The sequence below is a fragment of the Varanus komodoensis genome, unplaced genomic scaffold (genome assembly GCF_004798865.1).
Source record: "Varanus komodoensis strain SLA01 unplaced genomic scaffold, ASM479886v1 scaffold7_3, whole genome shotgun sequence".
NCBI classification, from domain to species: domain Eukaryota; kingdom Metazoa; phylum Chordata; class Lepidosauria; order Squamata; family Varanidae; genus Varanus; species Varanus komodoensis.
Genome location: NW_025336480.1, coordinates 16,995,673 through 17,021,093, shown reverse-complemented (window position 1 = coordinate 17,021,093; position 25,421 = coordinate 16,995,673). Strand labels below are relative to the sequence as shown.

General features: G+C 43.5%; 1 protein-coding gene across 2 annotated transcripts in view; it reads left to right on the top strand.

Moving 5' to 3' along the window:
* Nucleotides 1-25,421, top strand: part of CAMK2A (calcium/calmodulin dependent protein kinase II alpha) — a 129,717-nt gene that overhangs the window by 16,915 nt on the left and 87,381 nt on the right. For both annotated transcript variants that reach the window (XM_044454398.1, XM_044454396.1), the window contains exon 2: nucleotides 8,924-9,018. In XM_044454398.1, coding sequence (XP_044310333.1) covers nucleotides 8,924-9,018 — 95 coding nt within the window. The remainder of the gene's footprint in view (nucleotides 1-8,923; nucleotides 9,019-25,421) is intronic.

The window sequence follows — 25,421 nt, the reverse complement described above, 5'->3', positions numbered from 1 at the left end:
GAGAGAGAGAGAGAGAGAGAGAGAGAGAGAGAGAGAGAGAGAGAGAATGAGAATCATGGGGCCCATCATGGCCTTGTCTGATCCTGCCTGTATGATTATTATAGGATATTATCATTACCTGTAGCAGCAGTAAGAGTTTGTTTATTTTATACAACGCAATAGCCAAGGCTCCATGGGTGGTTAACAAAAGGTACAAACACACCACCCTCCAAAGTTTATACAGTCATGCAACTTAAAATCACTTGATTCTATTTGGAATTGGAGTTGTTGCTAGAGCAGAAGAATTTAGGCTCAAAGAAGTGCTTATGTTTGGTTGTTCTTGGGAGAGTGTGTGTGTGGGAAAGAGAAAAGGAGTTTATCTCGGCATCTGTTTTTGTTTTCATTACAGAACCGAAATCTGAGCTCCCTTTTTGCTATTCTGATTCATAATCTCTAGGTGGTGTCATGCTATAACAGAACAGCATAAATACATGGTAGATACAGTGTTTTCAGAAATAATACTCCTTTCCCTGTTCTTAAAAAAAGATAAAGTATTCTGAAAAAACAAAAGTGACACTGGAGCATCATGACTGCATCTAAGGACCCATAAACAACCATGAATAAGGAATCACGAATGCACAATAAAAGTCTCATGGAGAAAAGCTCAAAGCGGTGGCATTGATGGGAAGGCCTTTATGCAGTCAATGGTGGGGTTATTGTGGTCTGTATTAGTGGACAGGCCAAGCCTGTCACATGTGGGGGCTTCCTGACTGGTCACAATTTGTGCCCCAGCCCACCCCTTGGCTGAAACACAAGCAGTCCAGAGCAGACAACCAGCCAGCCACCTTCCCTCCCTCACCTGCCCCTCCCCTCCTCCCTCTCACACTCTCACAGAACTGCCCCAGGAAACCTGTCTGGCACGCTGGTCACACACTGGTCCTGAACGGATACAGCGGGTGGCCCCTGATGGGGTGAAGTGGGTCTGCTGAGGGGCAAGAGAGACAGAGCCCAGCAGGGCAATCCAAGGAAAGGTCAAGTAGGGCACACGGACACCCCAGTAAGGAGGGGGGCACTCAGGGCAAGTCCACATGTATGGCTGAGAGAGTCCCGGATTGTGCATGGCAATGCCCGCCATGCTCTACAACGGGGCGCTGAGGTGGACGATTCCACCTGAGGCAGGCAGCCCTAGCCAGGATGCTCTGGTGATAGGAAGTGAGTGGTGAGTAGGCAGTGTATACCCGCCAGGGCCAAGGTCCCATGATGCTGATGTAGCTGAGACATAGGCACTATTATTCATCCCATGCGTTGGGTCCGTCAGAATGAGATTGGATTGGCCAGCCCCCAGCAGGTCACTGAATCCCACTTGGCAATCAACCAAGAGTTGTGGTCAGTGCCCAAACATTTAAGCCCACCAGCACCACTTCTGCTCTGCCAACACACAGCCCTGTTCTCCAACCCTGTGCCCTACTGCCCTGCCCTGACCAGAAGTGCATTTAGCCCCACTCACTTCTCCCTCCATTGTGCTCGCTGACCTTCCCCTTCCTGAGGCTCTTGCTTGTCCTCCTCCCTCATGGGCCTGTCTCCTTCTCTTCATTGTGAGGTGCTTTTCCGTGGGAGACTTGAGACTCCACTCCTGGGCCATGTCTTAACCCACTGTAGCTCCCCCACCCCAGTTCTAGGGGTGGTCACATCTCCCCCTACAGATGGTTTGCTCTGCAAGTCCAGCCAGCCCTGCCAGCCAGTGTGGCCAATAACTGGGCACTCCAGTTCAAGCTGTCTGGAAAGGCAGGGTGGAGATCTCTGGCTTTAATTGCAAAGGACAGCATTCAGTTCAGTGAGACCAGCTCTGAAGTCTCTGAAGTCACAGAGAACTTTATTGAGGCCTCTGTGAGGAAGGAAAAAAGCACATGGATGGTTGTCAGGTGCACCCACCACTCACCACAGAGACCTTCTGGGGCAGGCTGTGAGGGGCACAGTGTCTTTTTGTGGAGCTGGAGTGAGATGTGCACCAATCCAGTGTCTGCTGAGGATTTTGCAAGGGTGCAGGCAGGCAGTTTGATAGTTGCAGCCGGAGCAGACAGGAGCATTCTGGTCATGTGGATTGCAGCTGAGTAGTGCCTGTGATTGGTAGCTGTTGGACAGAGAGAAGTTGAAGGGGTCTCAGAGGAAACAGATAGCAACTAGCAGCAGGCAACACCTGCCGCATCTTGCCCAGCTCTGTGTGTGGTTGAAGGGATGTTGCTATCCAAATGCAGCACCCAGTGTTCATGTGTCAGTCTTCCCCTCTGCAATGTAGGGAGAGGGGGAGCACACAATGTGTGCACAACCATCTTGGGGGTTGTGGGGGCTTCTGTGGGTGATGACAGCTTGCATGGCTTTGAGCATCCAGCACTGCTCCTGCAGAACACAGATGCATATGGAGGTTTAGCCTTAGTGGTTCGAGTTGTGTGCTTGGTCATGGTCCATGGAGATGCTACAGCACAAGATGTCTCCCAAACAGGGTTAGCAGGCGGTACCACATCTGTGCACATGGCAAAGGGGGGCAGGGGATGGGGAACAGGTCAGTGTCAGAAGGTAGCCATGGAGGCTTGTGCTCCCCCCACCTTACCTAACCAGGGGTGGGGGGAACCCTGTTGGAACGGGTGGAACATGTGCGACTACTGGTGGGAAGGGAGGTTGTTGCGGCATTGCACATGGGGAAGTGTGCTTGCTTTCTCCACAGTTTCCCATCACCAGATAGAGTCGCTCCCCCCGGTCCCTGGTCAGCTCAGCATGAAACCAGAGAGACATAGCCTTGTGCCACACAACTCGTCATTTGAGTTCCCTTCTTACCCTGTCGGGTTCCTGTATTGGTGGTGGGGAGGACCAGGTTCTGTTTTATATTGCATCAGTCATTCCAGTGTATGTGGCAACAGGGGAACAGATGCTCTGAATTCCTGATTTCCCTGTCTCATTTAAATAAATAGGAGGGAATGCTGTCACACCAGCCCTTGACCCAGTGTCACTATAATTAATTAATTAATTAATTAATTTTTCAATTTATATCCTGCCTTTTTCCTACAAAGGGTTCAAGGCAGCTTACATCATTCTCCTCCTCCATCTTATCCCCACAACAACAACCCTGTGAGGTAGGCTGGGCTGAGAGTCTGTGACTGGCCCAAAGTCACCCAGTTGGCTCCATGGCTGAGCGGGGACTAGAACCCAGATCGTCTGAGTCCCAGTCCCATGCTCTTAACCACTACACCACACTATATATCCTCAAAGGGGTTGCCTACTGGGTTTGTTGGGTGAAATCTGCTGAAGGCCCATTTCCACTAATTATGGGGGTGCTTCTGCCTCATTTGTATTGTTCCAGCCACAGTTTCTAATGTGTCCCTAAGTCTTCTGTCATTTAAGGGCACAATCCTGTGCATGCATAGGCAGAAAAATGTTCTCCCCTTCCTCAACAACAGGGCTCTCAAAACAACTTTGAGGCTCTCACATTTCATTTGAATATTGTCAATTGTCAATTTCAGTTTCTCCATTGAAAAAGGGGAATTATGCCCTACTTCAGCTGAATTTACATTCTAACCCAGGTAGGTTTCCATTAACATTACACATGCAGAAAACACAAACACCTACTTACGCTTCATCTCTGAAAACACCTTAGCAGTGACCCTTACAAATGGTAACCTTTTCTTGGCCCTCCAACTAGCAATGGCAAGATTCCTGTTCCAGGTAGTCACTTTAATCATACCTTCATGATGTGTCCCATTTCTCCCTTTGCCTCTGCTAAGTGTGAGAAGTAGTTTCTAGTTAGTAATGTGTTTGCTACATGCATGATGACCTTTCTCAGCTTTGCCAGCAACAGTATATTGGATGACGGTTCTTGGTTTTGTAAGCATGCATTGCAAAATTTAGTATAGCTGAGGAGGCCCCCATTCAGCCAAAGCCAAGCTGCTTTACAGACCGTCAGGACACCTTTCTCTGCAGGTAGATTACTCTGCTCAGGTCAAAGCTGAAGATGCTGCAGCTTCGGCTTTCTGACTAAAGAGTGGCCACTGTGGAGGGGGAATCATGATGTGCAGCTTCATTTTCACTTCAGCTTTTACGTTACTCTCAGAGGTCAGTTGAGCTGTGTCCCTGTGCTCATGGGACCCATTGCTTGCACAATGGAGCTTTTGTGGTTTGAAAAATAATCCAGAATGAGCTAAGCCACCCATTTCCAGTCCTAATACAGAATTAAAAGTTTCTGCCAATTTGGGGGTTACATTTGGAAGTGCAAAAGGCCTGTTGAGAAAGCAGTAGGTCCCACATATGCAACAGTCCCCCTGGATACTGCCTGTAGCATCTAAAAATAGACCAGGATTTGAATTGCACACCCCTGTGTGTGGAAGCCTCCTGAAAGAGGCATGTTCCATAGTTTACCTCCACTTGGAAAGTGGGGTGTACCATGAACCTGCACCTTCCTGGAAAAGGTCAAGGGCTCTGCTTTAAAATAACAAAAACAACAACCTTTCTTCTTTTATTTATCACATTTGTATTCTGCCTCTTTTTGCGCAAGGAATACAAAGTTACTCAGATACAATCTTCCTCCTCTCCATTTCATCCTCGCAGCCCTGTGAGAAACTGATCTCAGCAGAGAATGGGTGCATAGCCCATAGTACATTCCAGAACACCAAGGAATGCACATGTGTAGCTCAAGTGCTTCTAGGCGATCTGTTTCCCATGAAACCTGGACTCAATTCAGCCAGAACATAGGCTCCCACCTGTCCACGCCACTTGCCCCACTTAGCATGCCTCATCTGATGTACAGGAGAGCCAAGTGTTGGGAAGGTTTTGACTATGGAGTCTGAATAGTACCAAGGTAAAATACTGAAAAGGCATAACATGGAGACAAGATCAGAATATTTCTGAAAAGGGGGCTTTACTGACAAAACTATAAACAAAAAGCAACTAAATGGCTCACAGGAGAAGGCTTCCCAGAAAGGGCAGTGGGGGCGGGGGGACCAGTTGTCGAAATTTCATTTATTACATTTCTGTACCACCCAATAGCCAAAGTTCACTGCATGGTTTACAAAGAGGAAACAACTTTAACATTACAATATTGTGCGCAGTATCAAAAAGTTTAGCTGCAAACTAAACAGACCAAACACATGTCAAAAGAAATCTAATAAATAAATCCAATGAAGAAATAAATATCCAAACATATCCATATCCAATATTTGATGACCTAATTAAAAACCTATCATATGTGTCCAATGGCTGGGAGTAAAGGATGGTCTTAATGTGGTCCTGAAATATAAGAATATTGGTACCAGGTGGGCCTCACCAAGTTCATTCCATCATTGGGGGGGGGGGTAGTGCCACTGTGAAGGTCCTCACCCTTGTTGTCACCCTCTGAGCCACTCTGGGAGGAGGCTCCTGGTGAAGAGAAGCAGGAGGTTTCATATCAGAAGAAGCATTTCCATAGTCATTGTGGTCTGGAGCCAAGTAAGGGATGTTGGGTGCAGTTGTACATTGTGACTTCGAAGCAGGCAGAGGAAAGGGAGAATTGCAGTAGGACTGAGAGGGAGCAGAAGACAGAGTGAGAGGAAAAAGTGAGAATTCTGGTCCTTCCTTAATCTGTGCTGAAATTGGTAGGGGAGCAATGATGCAAGGGTGGCAGGCAGAACAACTGATTATCACAAACTTAACTGAGGGGAAGGAGGAACTAATCAGGAGAAGGGAAAGAGAGATTAAGAAACTGAACTCGAATGTTCACAGACCAGTTTTATGTCTGGGTGAAAAAAGACTCCCACATGAAAATGTGGTTTCCAGGCAGACAGAGAGAAGACTGTTGTCTTGTGCACATTTTTGGAAAAGGGGTGGTGGGCTTTCAATTGGATTTTAAAGTGTGATGGATAGTACATCTTGGATAGCTTCTTGTACTTCTCATGCTCTAAGTAGCTAAACCAGTATGAAGGTTAGAGGAATTTAATTAGATTAGAAACAAGGTTGGACATTTTACAATCTCAGGAGATTCCTGAATTGGGGGTGAGTCCCAAGTCCCTTGTCCAATAGAAAATGTTGGCTTGATTTCCAGTCTGCAGCTTGGTATGCTTCTTGCAATATTCATGCAACTATGCAAATACATTGTGCAAAGGTGCACCATGAAGGAAACACATAAAATGGCGGCAGAATTTGCTCTCTGGCATCAGTGGTGGGATTTTATTTTCATTTTAGCATGGCGAATCTAGAGATGTGGTAGCTGCTGGTACGATGACCTTTTCAGTCAGCACAGATGTTAAGCCTGAGCAATATCATGTTTAACTGAGGGGGGGGGGGGTTGCACAAAAATTACATTGGTGACGCTCTTTTCCTTCATTAAAATACATTATTATTGGCACATGTTGCCATTTGTGCTGGGAGACATTTGATAAGACAGAAGGTGCTTAATGCTTTCCACCAATGGAAAAAGTTACCATTCAGAGTGGGGTGGGGGTGGGGAGGAAGGAAGAACATGCCAAATGTTTGACTAAAGGAGACAAATAGGCACATTCTGTGACAGGGAGCCCCTCCCCACCCACACCCCCGCTGCCTCTTCTGCTGCATTCACATTACTCTTTCTCCTTTAAAATCCATTACAGTGAAAATGTTTCCCTAACTGGATCTAAGCCAGTTTGATCACCTCTATTTGGGAAAAAAACTCTCCCAGTATTTCCATTCAAGTTAGTCGTTTGAACATTTCTCCCACTTCTGCTTCCAAACGTTGAGCTTGAATGTGGGAAAGCAACATTCAGCTCCCTCTCAGCCATGAAGCCAAGGGCGGCCTTGGGCAAGTCATTCACCAGGCTGCTGGCTGTTGCATGAAGCCCTTGGAGAAAGAGCAGGCTAGCAACATCATGGGTATGTAAAACAACACATTTCCTTCAATATCCTCCTATCTCAGGCTTTCCCAGTGCGGCAGGCAACTGTGAACGGCACAGCTCCGATGTAGCTCTGCTAAAGTTTGCCTGCCTGCTCCCTTGCCACCTGCTTTTTGTAGGGTGCCTGGGTGTGCTACAAAGCCAGCTAAGGCTTCAGCTACTGCCTTCCTAAGTTCTCTGGAGAGCCTCTGGGCCTGGGCCTGGGCCTGGGCCTGCAGTGCCTGCCAGCTGCTGGAAGTTAGAAGAAAAGGCAGCTAACTATTCACAGGCTACTTCTTGGTAAACCATTGCAGAGTGACACAGGTGGGGGCAAGGACTGCAGAGTGACTATTAGGGAATTTGGAGAGGAGAAAAGATGGATGTGTTTATGCATATGATAGATGAGTGGGGAATATGCTTCATTTATGTGAGAACAGATGGATGAGAATGTATGCATGAGAGAAAGAGAAAGCTCTCAGGGTGATCCTGAATAAGAGAAATGGGTTTACTGTTGTGCCATTTGAGTGTAACCCTGCCAACTGGCTAATACAGGGCACAGGTTCTGTCTATGTATGTGTCTGAAATCATATGTTGCTTCAAGAAAAGATACAGAAAGAGCCAATATTTTTATATATAATCAGAAACCTAACACACAAAACAATTTGTGGCATGTACTGAACAGTGATACAATTCTAGTTGCCTAAGGTATACTATGCACAAATGAAAAGGTTGCACCAGGTCTCTGCAGGAGAAATGAATTCAGAAAATCCCACAAGGTACTTTCAGAGTTTTGAGCTCCACGCAAACCCTCTTTTTCCACACACGCTGAAGCGGAGGCCTCTTGCTGGAGACGCAGCCTTGGGCCCATACAATTAGGGACACCTGAAGTCGATCAGTTGCAGGCCACAGGCCTTCTCCCTTCTGCAGCTTCTCTCCTTTGCCATGTGGAGTTCAAATTCAAACTCTGAATCTTTCTTGGGCAAGTTACTTGTCTCTAAGTGTCCCTGGTGATAGGAATATTTTGCTGTGGGTTCAAATACTTTTGGGGTTCAAACACATCATCTTCCTTCAGTCCTTAGGGAAGTTGTTCTGACTTACCATGCCCTTACTGACTAGCTGAGTCCCAAGAGCAGCCATGTTGTTACAAGCTAGGCTCCTACAGCAGCCATTTGGTGATGGCTCCCATGGCATTTTTTCCAATGTCCAAGTGTGCCCCCCACGTCCCTGGTGTTGGGGACCCTTTCTCGTTCTCATATTCAAAGAGAGGACAGAATACTCCTTTAGGTTAGGCTGTGTACTGAACACAGAGGTGGTGTTATGATTTGTGGTAGTAAAGGGAGAGAAGAAAGGGCTTGAAGCAAAGGAAAAAAGGTGCTGCAGCAAAGGAGACAGGCATGACTGGAGTAGTTCTAATGAGATTAGGATGCGTTGCAACATCTTCCTAAAGACCCTCATCCTTCCTGAGACATTTCACAAGCAGTATGCTGCTAATAAAAAAGCAAAGGGGTATCAGTGGCTATACGAAGACTAAATGCCACCTCGAGGATCAGAAGAAACAATCCTCTAAGTACCACTTGCTGAAGTTATTTCACCTTTAATCTTGCTTGGTAGCTTCCCATGGGCATTGATTTGCTTCTGGAGGAAATAGGTTACAGGATTATTTAGCCTTTGGTCAGATCCACCAAAAATATCACTTGAAGCCAAGATCACCAAAAAAAGACTGTGATACTATGGTCATGTCATGAGAGCTGACTCACTTGCAAAGTCAATCATGCTGGGAGTGATCAGCAGAAAAAGGAGAAGGGGCCACCCCAGCACCTGCTGGCTGGATACCATAAGGAAAGACACTGGGATGGACATGGTGGTCTTGAAGGAAGCAGTACAAGACAGAGAGGCATGGAAAGCAATGATCCTTAGAGTGGCCAAGGGTCAGACACAACTAAATGTTTGACAGCAGATCCAGCAGGGTCCCGCTTTTGAACTTCCTTAGATTTAAACATGCTAACACTTGGTATGTGACTATATTCAGCCTAACTGCTTACATACACTTTGTTGTTTTTTCTTGTTCTCTCCTACAGAGGTGCTTTCTCAATTGTGAGGAGGTGTGTGAAGGTATTGTCGGGACAAGAGTATGCTGCCAAAATCATAAACACAAAGAAGCTCTCAGCTCGTGGTAGGTGCTATCTGATCTTACTACATGTTAGTAGGAAATCTGTTGACCTAGAAATCTTTGTTACTATGACCAGCATATACAATAGCTTATATACAAACCTACTGACTTTGAGTGCCTTGCTGGTGAAAGGCAGTACAAGTGCATGCTTTAAAAAATCTAGATATGCTAGAATCATACATATATAGCTAGTGTGTGTGTGTGTGTGTGTGTGTGTGTAGGACCAGGGTGAACAATTCCAGTTGGCTATTAGAAACTTGATGCGGTCATGGAGGAATTTCACATATTTTTTCCTAGCTCTAGAACAGAGATGGTCACATGTAAGTATCTGCTCATGGTTAGGAGCTCTTTTTTTTAATAAATTTTATTAAAAATTTTTTAGACCAACACTAAAAACATCAACCATCAATTACATCAGACATACTGGGTCAGCCCCCTACTCATTCTTTTTTTTCTTTTTAACATTCCTTAGTCATATTCAAATCCATTTATGTAATTTAAAAACATATTTAAATCTAAGCCAAGTCCAAAAAACAAACATGTTGAAATCTATGCAAAGTCCTGTTTCTCTAGCCAATAATAAAAGAAAAAATCTCCAAATTTGATAGAAGTCAATATCTTCTTTCTCCTTCAATGGTAAATTCAGTCTGAGCATTTCTGCACAGATCAGGATCTTTTAATCAAATCATCAATGAGTAATTCTTCATTTTTCTAGTATTAAGCAAATAGACTCCTCGTGGTTAGGAGCTCTTTTATCTTTATTCCCATTATCACCAACATTGCTCTTTTATCACCAGTTCCTATTAACTGTAAAAATGTGATGCAGCTAATTTTCCAGCCTCCTCACAAGTAGGCGATTGCTATTCCTGTTCTACAGATGGAGAACTGAGACTCACATGGTGACTTATTCAGTATCAGCCACTAGGCCCATGGCAGAGTGAGATATGAACTTATGTCTTAGATCTAAGCATATAAATTAGTAATCCACACTGCCTATTTCAGTCTTTGATTTGTAGGAGATGGAAATACTGTGTGTGGTGAAACAGGAGCCAACTATCCAATTCCTCAGAGTTCCGTGATGGTTCCTTCTTCAATTCTGATCCCATTCAGGATCTTGTGTTTAGGATCATGCGAACTTTTAAAATCACTGATTCTAATGGAGGGATGGAACTGCACTTAAGATTTAAAGCACCAGCCCTTTTTTGCATCATAGAGCTCAAAGCCATCTTTTCTTGGTCTCTGCTGTTTTTAAAGGAAGTAAAATTAAGAATATTTTCTCATGTAGCCTTTAAGCCCTTGTCATGATATTGTTGAATAATAATGTGGTAAAGAAATCAAAGAGGAACATTAGCAATGTGAATGAGTATGTTGGCCCAAATAGGCTTTACATTCGTGGAGCTGCTTCAAATCTCAGATGTGAAACTGTGCATAAGATCTTTTCTCTGAACGTTACAGAAGAGTGCATTGTCTTATAAACAGCAAACATATAAACAGCCCCTAGCAGAGTGAATTATCAAGGGTGAGTTCATCTAGGCAGATGTCAACAAGGAAGTTTGGAGACCATCAAAAGTCTCAGCTATGGCCAGTGGCCATAATGGCTGAGGATGATGGGATTGTAGTTCACATCAAGGAAGCATTGGATTGGAGAAGGCTGTCCTCTTGAGCCACCACCAGTCACAATAAATAATGCAAAGCAATAATCTGACTCAGTATAAGGGTTCTTAATATACCTTCTTACTTTCCATTTCTACCCTGGAGTGGTGGGGATGTCCATCTTGTTGCCTTGAGAGGCAGGATCTATTGAGACATGTTTACTCCCTTAATAAATGCATATGTCACCAAATATGGATGCTCTCACAGTCACTGATATTAGCTCCTTCCTTTTACACCTATTAAAATGGTTTAGAATTGACTCTGGAAAATATGCAGTCCATTCTGTATTTGCCACATCTTTTAACCAAATTAATATGGTGATTTTATAGAGAAGGGTTCAGCAGCAACAAAACAGATGTTCTTATACTGTAGGAAAATAGGCAGGGAGATGTATAACTAACTATCCTTGTATAAGATAAGTTCCTCAGCCAAAGATGTTGCACCCTGGGCGTCAGCTGCATTACAGAATGTTGTCAGGGGATGTCAGCCAGCCAATTAGGTGAGCACAGAGCCAATGAGAGGAAGCCAGATTGTGTGCACTGAACTTCAAAAGGCCATTGAGGGAATTGGAGGACGCAGGGTAACGAACAGTCTGAGACTGGGTCTCTGGGGTTTATTATGACAGAGATCATCAGAAAAAGTCATCTGCCTTTAAAAGGAGTTGCGTAAGCAAAACTTCACAGGAGACAGAAATGGAGGATCTCTACCTGTGGGAGAAACAAGATCTGTCTATCTGAGAACAAGTTTACATTTAAACTAGACCAGAAAGCACTCTTCTGGAAACCACATAAGGAAATACGCAGTTGGTAGGGCTGGAGCAGGAAGCTTCAGGCAAACTGGACCCACTCCAGCACTCTGGGGTTGCCCAAATGGCCATGCTCTTGCCTCTGGCCCAACCACCACCTCTTCCCTAAGCAGCAATCATTTGGTGTTTTCACAGCTATTATGCAGTTTTGCTTCAATCCCAAAGGTTGAAATGCCTCTCTTAAGGCTTAGTTACTGGCAGGAAAAGCTTTAAGGCACAATAGACTGGCATTTCTGGCACTACCACTTTTGCCTTTGCTCCAACCACCACTAGAATGTGCCCCCCCCACACAAAGTCTTATCTGAAATGGAAAGAAGTTCTATATCCCCATGGAAGGGGGGTGGATCGTTAGAACGGAAGAACCATGTTGGATCAGACAAAGTCTGTCTAGTCCAGGGGTCAGCAAAGAGCCACTCAAAGAGCCATTTGGACCCATTTCCCACAGAAAAGAAAACACTGGGAGCCACAAAACCCTTTTGACATCTAAAATGAAGATAACACTGCATATATTGTTTTTTACCTAAAAAAACCCAGACTGATAAACCAGTCTCATCAGCAGTGAAAGCAAATGAATCTGCCCATGTATCATTAAACATTCTGTTTTCTTCTGGAACTTTTCTTTTCTTGGATTTATCCATGGTTGGCCTACCGGGGGTTGAAAAGCTCAGTAAATTGCGTGCCAGCTGTTGTCACACACTGGCAGTTGTGATGCATATTTTGAGTGACAGGGAGCTGCAGCAGAGGGATGAAAGAGCCACATGCGGCTCCGGAGCCACAGGTTGCTGACCCCTGGTCTAGTCCAACCAGTGGCCAACCAGTTACCCACAGGAAGCCCACAGGTCAGACCTTCCTGCTGTAGCTCCCAAGCAACTGGTGCCCATAGGTGGATTGCCCCCGATACTAGAAATAGTCCTTAGGACTAGTAAACTATTGATACCTGAATCTTCCCTAAATGTGTTTAATCTCCTGTTAGGGACAACCAAATTGGTGGCCATTAGTACATCTTCAGGAAGTGAATTCTATAGTTTAACTATGTACGGTATGGAGAAGAGCCTCCTTTTATTTGTCCTGAATTTCCTAATCAGCTTTGAGAAATGACAATAGGTTCTAATAAAGTGAGAAAAATGTCTCACTTTTTACTTTCTTCATACCATGCATAATTTTGTAATGTCCCTTTCCTGAGCGTTTTTTCTTAACAAAACTATGCCAGCTATTGTAACCTTTTCTCTTAGGGAAGTCAGGTGGTTTTCAGTCCATCATCTGCTCAATAATAGAACCAGATTTTATAAAAATATGTTGGCACTCATTTGTGTACATGTGGAGTTGGGCAAATTTCCATTCCTGGCATTGCACACTTCATACAAGCAAATCCCTGGGAAAAAAAGATTTTCACACTTCAGTCTATGGGGAAATGCACAGATTTGCTAGTATTTTTTCTTTTACTTATTTTTCTACAGTGAAATGTGTATAAAATTATGTACATTTTTTAAAAGTTCTTGGAATCACAATTCAGCAAAAGTTGGTCTGCTGTGGAATTTGTAGCTTTGATTCTTAGAAATCTGAATTCATTAGAGCCTGTTGCAGATTTGTCTGAAATACCTGCTGTTACCTCATGTTTCTCCAGGGTATATTTGAAGCTGAAATTTTTGACCAATCATGAATCATTTCACATTTATTACATTGATCTGTACTTAATGTCCATTCTGCCAGTATGAATCGATCCTTTTGGAGCTTGTTCTGACCACCCTAACTATATAATTTGTTTCAATTAGCAAACAGCCATTTCCCTGCTCCCTGCTAATTCTAGGTAACTTATGAATAAGTTGAAAAGCACTGTCTTTCTAGATGCTTATTTTTATAACGTTTTCAACCAATTTACCCAGAAGAGACATTAAGTCAACTGGCCTGTAATTTCCCAGAACCTTCCTGGATTCCTTTTAAAAAAACTGGAATTGCATTGACCATTTTCCAGTTCTCTGGTACAGAGGCTGATTTTAGGGACAAGTTATGGCTTTTTTCTTAGAAGGTGAACCATAATTCTGTAATTCAGTTCTTTAAGAATTCTAGGATGGATATCATGTGGACCCAGTGATTTATTCACTGTTGTTTTATCTATAAGGTTGGGAACCTTACCTGTTATCATTATTTGCATTTGTTTCTCAGACTCCCTTTGTGATAGTCACAGTGAATGCTATCTGTGCTATGTTTTCTGCAGCAAAGACAGATGAAAAGAATCCGTTCAACTTATCCCCATCCAGTAGTATTTTATTTTTATTTTTTATTTGTCATCCAATGCCCCAGCTGCCTCCCTAGCTCATTTCTTGCTTCTGACCAATGGTCTGACTCCATTCAAGTTAGTCTAAATTTTAAACCCCTGATTTTAAAATTTTAAGCTGTTTTGGTTAGATGCAAAGGCTTGGCTCGTATTGGAGATACTAGATACACCTATGCTAGGCTTCACTGTGCATGTTTCAAGGTCTCCAGTTCACAGGCATATCTTACATATGATTGACAATTCCACTGCACAGGAAATGTTGTGTCTGCCTAAGAGACCGAGAATGGCAAAGAACATGCTTAGTCCAGCTTCATTCCTCTAGATGCATCAGACTGCAAATCCCACCATCCCCAGCCATCACCAGTCCTGATTGTAGATGACAGGAGCTGTGATCTAATACATCTGAAGGGCACCAAACTGCAGAAGGCTGCTTTAGGCAGTCCCCCTTCAGGGCTACATAAAAGCTGGCTATCTCTGCCCATCCAGATGGGCATTTTTTCTTTCTTCGAAGAAGTTACTTTATTTTGAAACAAACTGCTCATTCATACTGCTGTTGTGCCCTCTGTACCTTTGTCCTTAAATATGCTAGCAAGGTCTTCATGCTGAGGTATCAACCTTTTCACCTGAGAACTGCAGCTATCTCTTGTTTACTTGTGAAACAGCTGTACTAGATGCATCCTTATTTTGTCTCCAGGGAATGACCTAATAATAGGAGGCATGCTGGGAGATAATGAGCTTTTCACTGGTCCTTGCTAGTGCTTAAAGTGATTGCATGGAGTCTTAGTACAAGCCAGGACTACAAAGCATGAACAACAGGAATATTAGTGCATCATAATGATAATAATTACTGAATCAATGATAAACCTTCTTTTTCTGTTGAAGCTTATTTTACATCAATGGGGAGAAAGGAAAATAAAACCCTAATAAACTCTCCCTTTGTTCTGCCTCTCATTTTAATTTGCATCTACTACTCTTTCTAGCTCTGTAAGGGGGTTGTGTTGAGGAATGAGTGGGTTTGACAAAGTGATAATTACTGAAGGAACATTATCAGTCACTGTAACAAAGTAAGGTTAGCAAGCTTGCAGTGGTCTCTATTGATCTTACACTCTTATCACTCCGTAATAACAAAACCATGGTAGTTTGTTACATAGTCCTTGTAATGCATTTTTTGAAATATGTGTGGTTGGAGGATAGTTTCAACATCAAAATATGTCATTGTGTGCCCACCCTCAAGAAGAGGAACATTGACCCCACTTTCTTCCATAGGCTCTGTATTTACAAACCTCTCAAGGTAAGTGCAGATAGTCTTTATTTGTAAATCTTCATTTCTAGTTACAACACTGAGACCAGACAGCTTGGAGATTTCTTGCTCAGGGTAAGGATTTGGGCCTCCCCTCCCCTCTTCCAGTCTTTAAGTCAGACAAGTGCCCAACACTGTTTGAGGTACTTGCCCTCCTGGTGACACTTCTTCCCTGGCTCCCTGTAACATGTATGTTCCACTCCTATGAAAGTGGTCCACTCATGCTCTGGCTGTGAAGGATGATTTGACTTGGTGAGTCCTGGAAGCCTGTCATGTTCAGTTATGACAGTGTTCAGAAATGTTCCTCACCAGTGTGAGGACAGGTCCATGTGTTCCTTGGAAATTTTCTGCATATTTGGAACTTGTTGAGTTGCCCCCAGCTGTTATTACTGTGTATTATTCTAAGTATCACTTCATTCACTGAAACAATGGCTATGTATATGTTCATGAAATTCTGTGCAAGCACACGTATGATCATACACTTAAATTTATGTTGCTTTTACAAAGCTGCATAACTGATTTTCTTTGTTCTTGCTGCAGCTGGCTGCCCTTGGGGCTGGCAGAGAAACTCTGAGACCCAAAACTGTCAAGAAGGATGCAGGATCCATTTTTCTTTGCAGTCATAACAGCAACTGCCTTGCAGAAAACCTCCTGCTGATCCCTTGATAGCTACACTCAGATTGTGCAGCCGAATTCAGTTCCAGCACATCCCTTATGCCAATATGTTAAACTATCAAGCTCAGTCATTGTTTTGATATTTCATGGACAAGAAACTAACCTGTGTTTACATGGGGCACCTTAACTCAGGTTTTCACTGCTACCACCTGTCACATACTTAGATCCATGTGGATCTTGTCCTTTCATCAGTGCTACTAGCTGCTAGGTCTTAATTAGCTTGACATGTTCCTTTTGCCAAGACATCATGCAGGCCTTTTGACATATCCAATAAGATTTAGACAATCTCTGCTTTTGCTTTGTAAAAATACAGCAGATCTTATCTTTTGACAAAGTTTTTACAATTTTCCTCTTTGGTTAGTAGTAGGATTTCTACCAGTGGTTTTCAGTTTGACAAAAGGGACTTCAACCCGTTCCTTCTGCATGGAATTTCTACTTTTTCATTAACTGTCACAGTTAGTGCAATCTCTGTACTAACACTCTCACTGATTCAAAGAAATCAAAACAAATTTACTTTATTACATTTTGTCCTCTCTGAAACTCTGCATGCCCTGTTCTGCTTTTTCCTATCCTCATTGCTGTGCCACCACCAATGAAAAACGTGTGCCTGTGCCTTTCCTAGGACCAAACAGAGGTGATGCTAAACATCACTTGCTACTATTATTGATAATAATAATGGAAAAAGGAGCCTGATGTTCACTGGGAGTGGTGAGTGGGGGTTTATGCCTTCCTCTTTGCTGTACTGCCTGTTCAAATCCTCTATGGCTTCTGTTGGGCCTGGGAGGGAAGCTTCCACTGTTTCCATCCCAGGACATTTAGCAACCATCTGAGGAGGGCAAACATTTTCATCTGAACCACAGGGGGGGGAAATGGGTTAAGTACCTCCTGCTCCCTCTGGATCACATTCTCAGTGAAAATCAAAGCCTATTATACTTATTTTTTGTTTAAAAGATGCAGTAGTAAGTGATACATATACATGTCACATGTTACTTGTCCCTCAGCTGAGTGGCATCAGTGTGTTTTCCTTGCAGGAGTCACCACCCAAACACATTGTTTCAGTAGAAGCCCATTTAGAAGTAACCTCTCCCTCAGTCTGCCTGTAACTGGTGGAAGTGAATAGTTTATGAATGTAGCATAATCAGGAAACAATGCTACAATAATCAGGAAACAATGCTTTTCTTCTAAGGAGTTGAATTCAGCTTTTTTCCAGTTTAATACTATAAACAACAGGTATACCTACTATCCCTTTCATGGATCACTGCCTTGCCCTGGCAAAGGGGCTTCTGTAGCTCAATGAAGCTATGAGTTATGCTGTGTAGGGACACCCAAGACGGACAGGTCATAGCAGAGAGCTCTGACAAAACGTGATCCACTGGAGAAGGAATGGCAATCCACTCCAGTATCCTTGCCATGAAAACCCCATGGACAGAAGCATATAAAAGATATGACACCAGAAGATGAGTATTTCAGGTTGGAAGGTGTCCAGTGAGCTACTGGGGAAGAGCAGTAAGCTAGTACTAGTAGTGCCAGAAAGAATGAATTGACTGGGTCAAAGCTGAAAGGACACTCAGTTGCAGATGTATCTGGTGGTGAAAGGAAAGTCTGATGCTGTAAAGAACAATATTGCATAGGAACCTGGAATGCAAGATCTATAAATCAAGGTAAGCTGGATGTGGTCAAACATGAGATGACAAGACATAACATTGACATCTTAGGAATCAGCGAAGTAAAATGGACAGGAATGGGTGAATTTAATTCAGATGACCATCAGGTATACTACTGTGGACAATAATTCCTCAAAAGAAATGGAGTAGCCTTCATAGTCAATAAAAGAGTAGGAAAAGCAGTACTGGGATACAATCTCCAAAATGACAGAATGATTTCAGTTCGAATCCAAGGAAAACCATTCAGCAGTTTACATTCCAATTCCAAAGAAGGGCAATGCCAAAGAATGCTCAAACTACTGCACCATTGCACTCATTTCACATGCTAGCAAAGTTATGCTCAAAATCCTACAAGCTAGGCTCCAGCAGTAGGTGGACCAAGAACTACCAGAAGTACAGGCAGGGTTTCAAAGAGGAAGAGGGACTAGAGATCAAATTGCCAATATATGCTGGATCATGGGGAAAGCTAGGGAGTTCCAGAAAAACATCTACTTCAGCTTCATTGACTATGCTAAAGCCTTTGCTTGTGTGGATCACAACAAACTGTGGGAAGTTCTTAAAGAGATGGGAGTACCAGACCATCTTATTTGTCTCTTGAGAAACCTATATGCGGGTCAAGAAGCAATAGTGAGAACTGGACACGGAACCACTGATTGGTTCAAAACTGGGAAAGGAGTACGGCAAGGCTGTATATTGTTGCCCTGCCTATTTAACTTACATGCGGAGTGCATCATGCCAAAGGCCAGGCTAGATAAATCACAAGATGGAATTAAGACTGCCCAGAGAAATATCAACAACCTCAGATATGCAGATGATACCACTCTAATGGCAGAAAGTGAAAAGGGACTAAAAGAGCTCTTGATGCAGGTGAGCGCAAAAGTTGGCTTGAAACTCAACATTAAGAAAACTAAGATCATGGCATCCGGTCCTCTCACTTCCTGGCAAATAGATGGTGAAGAAATGGAGGTAGTGACAGATTTTATTTTCCTGGGCTCCAAAATCACTGCAGATGGGGACTGCAGCCAAGAAATTAAAAGATGCTTGCTCCTGGGGAGGAAAGCTATGGCAAATCTAGACAGCATACTAAAAAGCAGAGACATCACCCTGCCAACAAAAGTGTGTATAGTCAAGGCTATGGTTTTCCCAGTTGCAATGTATGGCTGTGAAAGTTAGACCATAAGGAAGATTGAGCGCAAAAGGATTGAGGCCTTTGAATTGTGGTGCTGGAGGAGACTCCTGCGAGTCCCTTGGACCACAAGGGGATCAAACCGGTCAGTCCTAGAGGAGATCAACCCTGACTGCTCTTTAGAAGGCCAGATGCTGAAGATGAAACTCAAATACTTTGGCCACCTAATGAGAAGGAAGGACTCACTGGAGGAGAGCCTAATGCTGGGAACAATATATGGCAAATGAAGAAGGGGACAGCAGAGGATGAGGTGGCTAGATGGAGTCACTGAAGCAGTTGGTGTGAGCTTAGGTGGACTCCGGGGGATGGTGGAAGACAGGAGAGCATGAAAGAATGTTGTCCATGGGGTCACAATCGGTTGGACACGACTTCGCTAAACAACAACAACAGCAACATACTTACTATTTACCCAAATGCTTGTTTAGACCTTGGTTCTGCCTTTTTTCCCATGCTGCTGTTGGACTATATCATTTCATTGCTTAAAGTGCCACTTGTGTGTTTATACAAATAAAAGTTTACTTCTGTCTTATTTAAACACACATGAACACACACATTTTTAAAGCTAATAACTGCTTTGGAAAAGAGGGTGGAGAATTTGTGATGGCACAGGTGCCAGACAGTTGGTGCTGTGCATACTTGGTTCCTGCAGCATACAAGCAGAACTGTTTTTCTTGAATTACCTGAAATTGTATGAAACTCCAAGGGGGAAATATCTGAAGTTTATTGCTGATAGCCAGTCATACTGACATGGATAAAATGAAATTTCTTCTACCTAACAAGGTTAATCTTCACCCTGCATCTACAAGAAACCTAGCACTACTCACAAAATGGGTAATTTTATACCCCTGATGAAAAAAAGGCAAATACAGCATATGAAAAGGCTTTTGTTTGGCTGAATGTTTCCACTAGGAGGTTTGAATCAGTCTAAGCATGGCTTTCAAGTTTCATTTGGTACAGGTAATTTATGATTTACTCTTATCTGAGCCTACACATGACAAAATTTGCCAAGCATATTGACCTCTACTGTGCATTATAACAATTTGGCTTACATACCTTAACCCAGCATTAAAAACACTAGCTCAGTGAATTTTAAACCTGTTTATTGGAGGTACCTACTTGTAACACAGCTTAAATTACATCCTGGTGCAGGCAGATAATGCCCTGATAGGATTCTATGGATCCTTACAGAGCTATAGAGATATAACGGTACAGCAATGAGCGTGTTGGCTTTTCACTGCCATTCTCAGGAGCTTCAATTCATGATTTCCACCTTTGCATAGTTGAGAACCATAGGCTTGGGCTGCCAGTCTGTTCTTTTGGGAGTTACCCCAGCAGAACTCGGTCAGTACCCACTTCATGTGACAGCTTAGTTGGATGTTTCTCGTCAGTACCAGGCAGGCTGGATGTAGCAAACAAATGTCTCTAAATGCAACTCTGGGGGTGATTGGAAGTCAGAGTACAAAAAAACCCTTTCAGCTATGAAAGATTTATTGGTTAGAGCTGTAAGTCGGGAACAACCACATTGTGTTTCATAACTGGATGGCATTCAATGTGGAGCATAAGAAATGAAATTGAGCTTTATGTAATGCATTTCATACCCAAGGTGCCAAAATGCTTTATAAAGCAATGAGTAGGAGCAGTAAGTGTGTAAGCAAACAGAGCAGCCTGTATGTGTGCAGCTGTCATTCAAATGCAGCTTGGTAACTTTCCTTGTTGCACAAGGGAGGACTAGACCAAGGCACCTTCAATTATTTTCCTCCCAGTAATTTCCACAAGTCTCTCAGTTCCCACTTGAACTATAAGATAAACACACTGAGGTGTTTCCTGACATTACATTGGCTTTTGTAGGATTGCTGACCATCATGAGTTGCATCTATCATTTCTATAATGCTCCCATCTTTATGTTATAGCCTAATATGGTAAGATCATATTTCAGAATATTTGTGGCGACTTCCTTCGTGCAGGTTTGTTCCCTTATTTGTCATTTCTGGTTCTCTGAAGGCCATGGAACAGTGGATAATTTGCCAGAATGGCTACCTACATCTACCTATTCTAGTCCTGGTGCAGCAGGACTCTCTGGTGTGTCTGGATATGTCCTCAGTAAGACAACACCATTAAAGACATGAAAAGAATGCAATGAAATCCACATGATTCTGAAAGTTAGTTGAACATAATTATCTAAGAAATTGAGACAGTGAGCTTGCATTAAAGTGGGTTGGGATAGCTTATTGATCAGGGTTGGCTACTCCAGTTTCAAATGAGCATTTAAAGATGCAATCTGATACATATTTAGGAAAAAAACTGCTGTGAGTTGTTGGCATTTTTTCTGTTTAAACATGTGCAGGATAGCACCTTTAATGATTTTGTCCTATACTCATCTTGCAACTGTTACTTGGGGTGGTTTGCAGAAACAATGCGATGAAAGGCAAGTAGAATTCCATGAAATTTAAATGAAATAGACTTGTGAATTCACTTCATTAAAAGTGAGGTGAGCAGGAAGCAGATCTCCAGATGTTTTGGACTTCAAATGCTTTGGCATTCCTGACCATTGGCCACGTTCACGGGGACTTCTGCCAGTCCTAAGCATCTAGAGATCTATCTTCTGCTCACTCTGCTTTAAGGCAAACTTGGAAGAGAAGGAGAGAAAGTCGGAAAAGATCCACTGAAGAAGGAATCAGTGGCAGGCTAATCATGGCAAGTGCCATCATAAAACCCCTTTATTGCAGTAATTCCCTTTGTGAGCTCACAGCATTCTCAGAGACAATCTAAATGTACAAGCTGAGGCTGCCAAGGGGCCTCTGGTTAGCTTTCAGAGAACATGAGCTGAGTACTTAACCCCCCAAAATACAGTTTCCAGCAACAGTCTCATGTCATGCTTCTGTTCACACAGGAGGCTGGAAACTTTCCAGCGTTGTGATCCATTGCCTCCTATGAAGGCTGCAAAAAACTCTCCAGTTAGATATACAGGGAAGTGGTCTGTATGAATTGCTACCCAGCCCTTGGTGCTGGCAGGAGAACCTGGCTTTCAGTCCATGGCCATGTTTGACTGAGCATTTCTGCCTTTCCCTCTTTGGTTAATGGTGGACCCAAGGAGGCATCCCTGAAACACCTTCTCCTGCAGACCATCCCCTCCTGCTGTCCAACTGCCAGGGTTGATGTCCCTGGTTGATCAGGCACCTCTATCAAGGTTGAGTCTTCCAGCTGGGGAAGATTAACCATATCAGTCTCTGATGCCTCTCTGTTCTCCTGTTCACCAGAACGTAGGAGACCAAGCCAAACTGAATTGTCAAGACTACAGGTAACTGCAGCTGGGCCAGACACTACCCCACCCCCCTCTGAGCCAGAATATATGTCTGTGGTAGAAGTTCTACCTGGACTAGGGCAAGGTCCCACATAGGCCTTCAAATCTGCCTGGAGGATAAAAACAATTTAGGGTGTAATCTTATGCATCTTAGACAGGAAAAAAGGTTCTTACAACTCCCAGAACTGACTTTGGGAAGCTAGGAGTTATAGGACTTATTTCTGCCTAAGCTTGTAGACGGTCACACCCTTCATGAAGGAAGGAGCAGGAGCTCCATACTGGGAAGCCCACCATCACTATAAAACCCATGATGGTCAGGGATTCCAATGGGAGGTTGCAACCAAGGTAGCAACTCTATCTGCAGTGCGCATCCATAGGCAGCTGTTGGTCCTTCAGCAGTCTGTCTGGGCCCACTGCTGAGACATTTCCCCTGCTCTGCCTCTCTTCCCAGCTTGCTATTCAGAATAGCATCTGCTGAATGAATCCATTTGTTATTTTAGCTTCCTATAATGGCACTGCTCTGTGGAATTTTGGAAATTAAAATAGCAGCATCTGGCAGTCAGTGCTCCACCAGGTAAGCCTGATAAAGCTGACCAAGAGAAGGGGAGCCATCAGAGTACATCAGATGATTTTGTATGTTTTTGTTTTTGTTGTGAGCCGCCCCGAGGCCTTGTTGCAATGGGGGTGCCATAGAAATTTTTTAAATAAATAAATAAATACACTTGCCCAGGCCTCTTCAGACCAAGATCTAGTCATAGAAACATAGGAAGTTGCCTATATTGAATAGGCACATGGAGCAATTGTCTGATCAGTGGCTTTCCAGGGTTTCCAAAATTTTTTTTTCACTATCTGGAAATGGTAGGGTTTGAACCCGCAAACCAAGATTTCTACTGAAATTATGGCCCCTCAGTCCTGGTTCATCCACAGATGAATACTACAATAATCATTTTGAAAGGAGTGTTACTTTTCTCTCCATTTTGTGCTCTGTTGTATATACCTACTCGCCCCCTAAGATCAGCAGAGAAGGCCTTCTGCGAGAGCCACCCCTCAGAGAGGTGAGGGGGTGGCAAATAGGTGAAGGGCCTTTTCTACTGCTGCTTCCCATCTATGAAACCTCCTCCTTCAAGAAATTCACCTGGCACCATCTTTATTCTCTTTTTGGTGCCAGGCGAAGACATACCTTAAAAAAAAATGACTACTTAGTCCTGTGAACGCTGGTGGCCTTTTAACATTGTTATATTGATGTTTTAATCTTTTAATTGTTTTGATAGGTTTTAAATATGTATTTATACATATCTTTAATATGTTGTTGTAAGCCACGTAGGAAGGCCTTTTGGCAGTTATAGGCAGCATATAAATATGCGTATGTATAAATAAATAAGTAAGTAAGTAAGTAAGTAAGGTGTTTTTGAGGTAAGAAAATTCAGGATTCGAATTACCACAACCTTCTACTGCACAGTACTAACTGGCGTTCCCTTCAGTGTCACTGCCTTTGTCTGCAAAAGATCGTCTACTAGTGTCGCCTCAAATACCACTGCTGCCTGATAGCTGCCCTTCACAAGTTTCTCCAGGTTCTAGTTCCCACTTGGCCATGTAGCTCACTGGGTGACTTTGGGCCAGAGTCGTTGTTGAGAGCATAAGACTGAGAGGAGGAGGAGGAGAATGATGTAAGCTGCCTTGAGTTCCTTGGAAAGGAAAAAGGCAGGGCATAAATATGAATAAATAAATAAGATCCATTATCTTTTTGCTGATTTGACTGTTACTCCTGAAGCGGATGGCTTCATCTTCGGCTGGTGTCTCAGCCTTGCCTATTCCTCCTTGGATGCTGCTGCTAGGTGACCAGTGAGACTATTCTGCCCTCCTGACTGCATTGCTCTCGGCTTCTTTGACACTCCCAATCCACCTTGCCACATTAAGGTGTACGTTCAAAGGGGGGCATTTTGTGTAATGATATCATATCCTTTCTCAGCTGCCAGTATTTTATATCACTTTATTAGATCAGTGGAAGTCTGGTTTACATATCTATGGCTACACCATGGAAGTCAGTTTAAATCTCTTCATGAGAAGGCTGTGACAACCTGAAAAGGTGGCCAGTGATAAATTGCCAAAGAAGAGGAAATTCATTACTAAAAAAGCAGAAAATGTACTTATTTATATGTGTTTCTGAGAAATTATACATTGGGATAAATTTAAAGAGAAATATAGTACATCCTACCATAAAGTGGAAGACTGGGACCCGGAAACCCATGGTATGGCTTGCTCGGCCTGCTGCCCAGGGTCCATTGATGGGCAATTCGAGGCCTAGCTCTCCGTCTCCCTTGGGGTTATTTCCCCTCAAACCAGAACTGGATTGGACAGAACTTGTACTCAGAAAACATATTAGGGAAAACAAAGTTAATGGGGAAGGAATGGCTGGCGCCTGTGATGCTGCTGCTTTGGGGATTCATTTTGACTTGTGTTTTCTGGAAAGTAAAAGTGGGGGCGTTACCTTCAGCAAAGCTGCTAGTACTTAATTAGCGTGAATAAGAAGACTGGAAATGGGCAAAGCTCTGCCTTTGTTTCTTCATGACACCATTATTCATCTCTCCAAAAGGTAAAAAAGAATAAAATACAGGAGCTGCTTTCAAACCCCCAAAATAGAACAGCACTTTGCAAGCTTCCCACACACAACTCTGCCAATATAACACAGCCGCAAGAAACCACAGCATTGCAGGGCTTCTGCTCTTGATCCTTTACTTCGGTCTGTTTGGAGTTCTTCCTGGAACTCTGGATCACTGCCCTCCCAGTCACTGGAAAACTCCTCTGTATGGTAACCTAAAAAACCAGTGTGGTATAGTGGACAAGAGCATTAGCCTTCCAGCAGGGAAGGCAAAGCACAATGCTCTGCCAGTCATGAAGCACACTGGGTAATCTTGGTCCGGTGAAGAGAGCTCTCCCTTGTAGCTTAGAGGACTGCAAGGCAAATAGGATACTCGTCCAAATACCTCCTTTTGTTCTGAAGCATTGCCCCGCCCCTCATCTGATAGTAGTGGTTACAGCATTGCTGCCCATGGGACACTATACATTTGTCTCACTGCATCATTGGCTTCTAAAAGACATCATACCATGGCCAGCCCCAGGTATGCTAGATTCAGGAGTAACTTGTCAGATTCTGAGAGTGACACTGAAAGCTGAGGAAGGGACGGGGGGGGTGGGTGTTCAGTCTGTTCTAGGTGGGGTTGCACTCCCCCTGAAGGAGCAGGTTCATAGCTTGAGGGTGCTCCTTGATCCAGCTCTGTCATTTGAGGCTCAGATGGCATCGATGGCTCAGAGCACCTTCTACCAGCTTTGGCTGATGGCCCAGCTGTGCTCATACTTAGATTACTGTAATGCACTCTGTGTAGAGTTGGCTCTTCAAGATGGTTCAGGAGCTATGGTTGGTGCAGAATGCAGCAGCCAGATTAATAACCAGGATTTGTCGGTCCAACCATATAAGGCCAGTTTTGGCCTGCCTACATTGACTACTGGTATGCTTCCAGGCTGAATTCAAGGTGCTGGTTTTAACCTA